At 42.0% G+C, this 6,841-nt stretch overlaps 4 protein-coding genes across 4 annotated transcripts; 1 reads left to right on the top strand and 3 right to left on the bottom strand.

The window, feature by feature from the left end:
- Window positions 1–682: 682 nt before the first annotated feature.
- On the bottom strand, window positions 683–1,846 carry VCUG_02577 (uncharacterized protein; the record flags this gene model as incomplete). The annotated part of the gene is made up of 1 exon (XM_008077393.1): window positions 683–1,846. The coding sequence occupies one exon, from the start codon at window positions 1,844–1,846 to the stop codon at window positions 689–691; it is 1,158 nt and encodes a 385-aa protein (XP_008075584.1). The 3' UTR covers window positions 683–688.
- A 567-nt stretch (window positions 1,847–2,413) lies between these two features.
- On the bottom strand, window positions 2,414–3,961 carry VCUG_02576 (histidine-tRNA ligase; the record flags this gene model as incomplete). The annotated part of the gene is made up of 1 exon (XM_008077392.1): window positions 2,414–3,961. The coding sequence occupies one exon, from the start codon at window positions 3,959–3,961 to the stop codon at window positions 2,501–2,503; it is 1,461 nt and encodes a 486-aa protein (XP_008075583.1). The 3' UTR covers window positions 2,414–2,500.
- Window positions 3,962–4,812: 851 nt separating this feature from the next.
- Window positions 4,813–5,623, top strand: VCUG_02575 (uncharacterized protein). The gene has a single exon (XM_008077391.1). The coding sequence runs from the start codon at window positions 4,845–4,847 to the stop codon at window positions 5,589–5,591; it is 747 nt and encodes a 248-aa protein (XP_008075582.1). The 5' UTR covers window positions 4,813–4,844; the 3' UTR covers window positions 5,592–5,623.
- A 570-nt stretch (window positions 5,624–6,193) lies between these two features.
- On the bottom strand, window positions 6,194–6,597 carry VCUG_02574 (uncharacterized protein). Its single transcript, XM_008077390.1, has one exon. It carries the CDS (start codon window positions 6,589–6,591, stop codon window positions 6,355–6,357), a length of 237 nt encoding a protein of 78 aa, XP_008075581.1. The 5' UTR covers window positions 6,592–6,597; the 3' UTR covers window positions 6,194–6,354.
- Between the last annotated feature and the right edge of the window lie 244 nt (window positions 6,598–6,841).

Here is a 6,841-nt window from a genome sequence, read left to right as displayed (position 1 = left end):
CATCCGATTGAACGAGATGATTGTCTGCAGCTCTTATAAGTCACAGACATTAAAAATGATGCTTAGTTTGTGCAACAGCAACATTCTATTTATGAAAATAAATTTTTCTACTGAAGGATTAAAAACAAGTGAAAAAACGTAATATGACATTAAAAGTAGGAAGTATGGTTTAACAGGTAATTATGCTTTGTTCCGTTTTATGAACGGAAATAGCGCAGCTAGTAAATAATAAAGTCACTTACAACTTCGTTTATACCTCACTACATCACGTCATATCTTTATTTTCACATAAAGCCGTTTGTTTACCTTGTCATTCCGCATCATCGCTTGCATTCCTTGCTCAAAGGAACGTCAAAATACAAAAATCTTCTCCTGTGAGAATGAGTCCCTAAAATCAAGCCTAATTTATCCGTTACTTCAGCTATATCTTAAATTACTTGGTAAATTCTAATTTAACGTTGACAAGTGGTTTGATCCTTTTGCACAAACTTTCATTAAAAATGCCTCTTTGCCTAGGTCAGCGAAAAACCGCTACTATGAGAAAACTCAGCACAAAATAAGTTTGACTTCGTTACTTGAGGACGATTTTCAATGCTGACACGATTTAGCAACAATTCCGATAAACTCACGAACAAAAGGACATGGTACAAAAAGACAACACGAAAGACAACATTAAAATAAATCCGCTTTATTTCGAATAGTAGCTCGCCTTCTCTCCTACGGTCTGGAACCTTCCATGTCCCATTTTACTGCTCGTATCGATGAACTTGATATCAATGCTTTCGACATTCCTCAACTTCCTGGTCTCGCTGTAGCTCTTGCAAAGCGTAATCACTCTCTTGACAGGACCCACACATGGCCCCTTAACCATCAGGTAATCGTTCTTAACCATTCCGTAATTTATGAAACCTCCCATCGGATTTATCGTTTTATTGGTGAGATCGAATTCTGTCTGGACGGACTGCATGGCGTTGCCAATTTTGAGCACTTTTTTGTTCATGAGCGTTCTTTTGAAGCTGCCCATCTGCCCAGCACGTGCCACCGTGCGTAACACGCCTGCAGGGTGCCATGCACCGATGCATGCTACCTTACGAATGCCTTTATTGCTCTTCCTGGGCAGAATACGCACACCAAAGCGTTTCACTACACCCGTAAAGCCCTTTCCCTTCGTCACACCACATATGCTGATCAGCTCCTGCTCATCAAACACCTCTCCGATTTTGACGTCCTTGTTGAAGATGGAGAGCGCATACTGCACTTTGTCCTCAACTGTGCCACCATTCACCTGCACCTCAAGAACGTGCGCCTTCTTGCTGTCCAACTTTATCATATTGATCTTTGTGTGCACAAGCACCTTCACCACCACACCACTCGTTCCATAGTACTTCTCGAATTGTGCACCGATCTCGTTCACGTTCTCTTCCGCATTTTCCTTGGTCTTGAAATTCTTCTTAAGCCCGCTGCGGTGGTATCTGCGCACCATACGTGCCAACAGGCATTCGCTCATATTCTTTGTTACGTATTCCTCCTTCAGGACCAGTCCACGCACACCCTTGGCGTACAGGCGTATGCCATACACACGCATCTCCGGTGCCTCCAAAATGGACACGGCATCCACAACCTCCTTCCTTATCTCGCGTGCCTTCTTATCGTTGCTCTTCCTGGTTGTGATCCGCAGGATGTGTGTCATACCCGCCTTGTACGCCAGAAAAGACGTAAGATGCGGCTTATCCGTTGGACAATCACGTGGAGGTGCTGGAGAGGGCTGTCTTATCTGTTTTGCACGTCTCTTCGGGCAGTATGCCAGCGATCCGTGACGGGGCGCCTCGTATTTTCTGCAGGACATGAGGGCTCGGTAAAAAATTTTTACAAAAATTTGACGAGGATGTCCACAAACACATGCCTGTACCGTGGAAACACCGTTTAAATAACACGATCACCATTCGTGTACGTGATTTTATGATGTAGCTGGAAAGGTGATCACCTGAAACGAAGACCCTGCGGTGTGCAATCGTACAATGCGCAAGTTCCAGTCTATCAAACATACCAGAATGCTGTAGTGTGTCGCTTTTGGTTTAAAAACATATTTTTTGACCAATATGATAGAGCACGGCACAGCCGTGCTATGTTTAGAAAGAACGAGCCACGACTGTTTCGTCAGAGACGAAGAATGTCAAGGAGAAACAGCAGAAGGAGTGTAATTCTAAAACGGTGTTGTTTTGTGGTGCAAGGAGCAGCAAATAAATTTGTAGTTGAACGGTGCTTTTTCCTGGCGTCGATGTGAAAAGATTTTTTTGGAAAAAATTGCGGTTTGCTTGCGTGGTATGCAGTAACAGAGCTACGAGTATAAAAGCAAGTAGGAAACATGATCCGGTCAAGAAGGGGATTAGCCGCCGTCACGGACTGTAAGCGGTTGTCAAAGAAAGTTTTAATGAAGAACTCATCCTCGGAGAAATACCGATCACGAGCAGTCCAGGCATGCACGAGCAGTACCGCTCAATTATCTTCTTTCTAGTGCACGTATGATGTGCGCAATCACATCCTCTCTCTTCACTTCCTGCTCTCCCTCCTCAGTCCACATGCTCACCCCTCCTCTGCTCATTTCATCGCCACCCACGGTGACAATCACACGTATACCGCTCTTACGTGCATACTCCCTCTGCTCGTACACATCGCTCCTCGTTCCCATGTTCATCTCTGCTTCAATGCCGTTCTCCCACAACTCATTCACCAGCTCCATCCGCTCCGCCAGACATGATGTTCTCGCACACATGACATACACCTGCGTATCGCATGCGCGTGTCTCACGCTCTCTGAGGATCGAGAAGATGCGCAGCACTCCCACGCTCATCCCCACGCACGGCACATCGTTTTTGCAGAACCGCTTGACAAGGTTGTCGTACCGCCCTCCGCCCACCACCGATCCTACATCAGGATAGGACGTGTAACATCCCTCGAACACAATACCGGTGTAGTAGTCCAATCCACGGGCCAGGGTAAAATCAAAGCGAATGTTTTCGTGCACTTTGAACGTTTTTAAGAACTCCATGAGCGCTTTGATTTCATCAATTGCCTTGTTCGCGATTTGTACGTATCGAACGGTTTCGCTCTCTTTAGCCACCGCACCGTGCACAGCACTACATGTGTCCCTTTTCTCATCAATTTCGTGTTCGCTATCTTTGCTGTTTTTCTGATTCTGTGTTATTTCACAATCGCTCCTCTTATCCTCAACACAGTCCCTCATCTGTTCGTATGCCCCATTTATTTCATTAAATCTTCTCCTCACCTCCTCCAGATCTGTTATTCCCACCAACTCTTCAATTTCCCTCGTCTGCTCCAATGTGCACCCCTTTGCTATCATTTCACTCCTCACCTCCTTAAATTTCATCTTGTCCAATTTATCAATGGCTGAGCATATCGCATTCATTTTCTCACTCTCTATGCCTACCTTCATGAACAACGCCTCCAAGAGCCGTCTGTGATTCAGTCGTACAACACATTCACCGATCTTGAACTCCTTCAGGATGTCAACCGCAATTTTTATCACCTCCGCATCGGCAAGCAGAGGTACGTACTTTCCGCAGATATCAAAGTCGCATTGGTAAAACTCGCGGTAGCGGCCCTTCGTTATGGCGGGCTGGTCCCGCCTGAACACCTTGCCAATCTGGTACCTCCTCATTTTCATGACCCGATGCTGTGCCAAATAACGTGCAAACGGAACGGTCAGATCGTACCGCAGTGCACATACGTCACCACCCTGATCGGACAGCTCAAATATCAGTTTTGACTCCTCGCCATACTTGTTCGTGAGCGTAGACAGCAATTCAAACGTTGGCGTGTCAATCGAGCGTGCACCGTGGAGGTTAAAATGTCTTTTGCAAATCGAGAGAATGGAATCGATGAGCTTAGAATCGTGCGGATGAAAGTCTACGGTTCCTTTGGGTGTTCGTAGTGATGGCATCAAAGGGTGCGCACAAATTCTATTTTTGAGGGAAAGTTGGCTGTGCGCTGACCCGTCTTTTTGATGAGTGCGCGACGTGCAGTAGAAACGCGTATTTAATAATTTTGGTTTGTAAAGCGCTAGTAACAACCAAAGAGACATAAAAACTGCTTGCATGGTGTGTACGTGTGTTTGACAAGCTTGCATCCTATGGACCAGGTAAATAGTGTAAAATACCCAGAAAAGGTGTTGTAGCTGTTCGTTTTCAGGTTGAAATATGCATTTTGGACTTGTTCAATATTTGATCGTGCTCTGAGACTATTAATCGTTTCTTGGTACTGCCCATTACCATGTAAGAATGAAAAGCCTGACATTGCTGGGAATGTGACACGTTGAAGCGGGCACAGTCCCGCTAAAAGTGTATTTTGCTACCATCTTTACCGAAACGGGCGCTGCGTATTTTCTACTCCCCTGTGACAGTTGCACAGGATGTAATCGAGGTCTTAAATCAATTTGTGGATTTGACACTACGATTTGGTGCCGCAGGAGTGGTAACATTAGGCATAGTACATTAGCCTTCAAAAATTGTACAAGTAGATATGCGGATGCAACTTAGCGAAATATTCGTCTAGAAAACGTGCTTATCATCGATTGTACAATAGTGATCTTTAATTGTGGCTTTAAACAGTGCTCGCAGCACAAATTTATAAGTTTGAATGGAGTTATAGATATTGATGAGATGTGCCACAGACCACATGCGAATACCGATGCGGTTGCTCATCGTTGCACCTACGAAACGTGTTCTTCGAATGCATGAATTGCTCAATTCGTTAAAACAGGCAGTCTCCCTGTTTTAGTAAGAGAAATAATACTTTTACCAAATTTAGAAGAACCCTTGGCGCCTATGATTTTCATGTATCTGAGCACTGCTCTGTTGATTACGGGACTACATGCGAGTGGAAACAACGATATCATGAGAAAATTCTGCACACGATTTAAAATCAACGGTGATGAGAGTTGTTCGTTGCTGTTTAATATCTTTAAGGAAAATATTATAAAGATGAAGGATTACGAAGAAATATTAGAAAAAGCAAGATTTCTGCAACAATTCGATATGAAATTCAGCAAAATTAGGTTCATAGAAAGTGAAACAGAGAAGAACGAATCACCCATGGATCGTTTTGAAAGAACAAATGGTAGCGCTTTTTATACAACTGCAGGGGAATTACATCTTTTAACCGAAGAAATAAAAAGGCTCATTGCACCTATCGAAGCCTTTCTTACAACCCTTATGGATAATAAGGCATTTGAAAAGGCCGTAGGCAGCACAATGGACCTAGTAGCAGTAAAAACAATGCGGCAGTATTTCAAAGTATTTATACTTGATTTTGGGAATCTCGAGCATTGCAGAAATGAACTTAGTTTTTATAGGTTCTTCATCACAAGTTTTATTACAAATAAAAATATTGTAGAAGAGTACAAGAAGAAGAGGATAAATAAAGAACTGGATGATGATGACAGCAACACAGTGAAATACTTGAAGGTTGCGTTTCTATTTTTAGCTATCATGTTTGCTGCATTCTGTTTATTGACGGTCATCGTTGTGATTTGTAACCGATTAATGAGGAAGAGGAGACCGCTTCAGGAGTAATATCTGGCACAATATCCATTAATTAAATTATTAAAATAGGTAACCTAACCGTATATTTGCATGGTACTAGTATTTTTACCTAAAACACTAGTCTACAAAGGCGATACCGCTATTGATCACTTGAATTGTTCCATTCTATTGATGGATTGCCACATGCACCTTCAAATATAAAACATAGTTCTTCTGCAATTTATACAATCATATATAGAAAATCTACGTATTAGGTCCATAAATAACCGCAACGATAGCTCCAATTACTACATCCCTGTGATAACTTAAAATAGACCTTCTATGAGCAAGAATGGCTTGTAATAATCAAGTCAAATTGGATTGGCAAGAACGATTGTATGTATATTGGCAACAAGAACAATCTTGGTGAAGAATAAGAGGTATAAATTGATGCTAAGGTGCTAAACAGTGAGAGATAATATAGTATTGCAAATAATGTGTAAAGAGATGTATAAGATGTTTCTGGCATATTATACAAAGAATTTGTTTGGTGTTGGAAAATGCTGGCAAGGATTGTAAGAAAGCACTATTTTCATAGTCCCATTGCTGCACGCAATTCAGATTAATTAGCTATTAACACTTATGGTATGGTAGGAAAACAGAGCTGAGTGTGTAAATCAGCTTATATATGTTGCAGCAGTCTTAAATACACGACAAAACCAAATTTTATCATTGAATAACTGCGAACAGAATCGCAAAAATAACGTTTCGACAACACTTATTGTGGATATATCAGCCCATGTGCATGCTGACGCTAATCAAGGTACCCAATAAAATTGTCTTCCAATATTTTGTGTATGTCTACATGCTTGTGCACAGCGTCAAAGATCTCGGTGATATCCTTCCCACCGTATCTAAGCAAAATTCGACTTCCTCCGGGATGAACATTCAGGTAATTAGTTACATCGTATACGCATGAATTATAAATCACCCAGCAGCTTTTCTCATTGTTGTGTTGCGAAACAATGTCTCGGTTTAATTTCTTTGGCATCTTCTAACGATATGGATGGTGAATAATAAATTATTGGGGGATCACTTTACCAAGAAATATGATATGTTGGAAGATAGCAAACCTAGATACAGTCTATCTCCTCGTATCAGCCTATGGATATATCATGAAATGATCCATATAATATTTGACCATGGATACATGGTCACGTGAGATAGCTACTAAGTAATGAACAGAATTTAGCTGAAGATGTGCGGATGGTCCGTATACAATGTAATTTAACACGAATTTA

Source organism: Vavraia culicis (assembly GCF_000192795.1).
Source record: "Vavraia culicis subsp. floridensis unplaced genomic scaffold supercont1.77, whole genome shotgun sequence".
In the NCBI taxonomy this organism is placed as follows: Eukaryota; Fungi; Microsporidia; family Pleistophoridae; genus Vavraia; species Vavraia culicis.
Note: the sequence above shows the minus strand (reverse complement) of the source record. Positions and strands in the feature narration are given on the sequence as shown.

Excerpts from the sequence above, each read along its gene's own strand:
- VCUG_02574 (XM_008077390.1), bottom strand. The coding sequence starts at position 6,591 with ATGCCAAAGAAATTAAACCGAGACATTGTTTCGCAACACAACAATGAG.
- VCUG_02575 (XM_008077391.1), top strand. The coding sequence starts at position 4,845 with ATGATTTTCATGTATCTGAGCACTGCTCTGTTGATTACGGGACTACAT.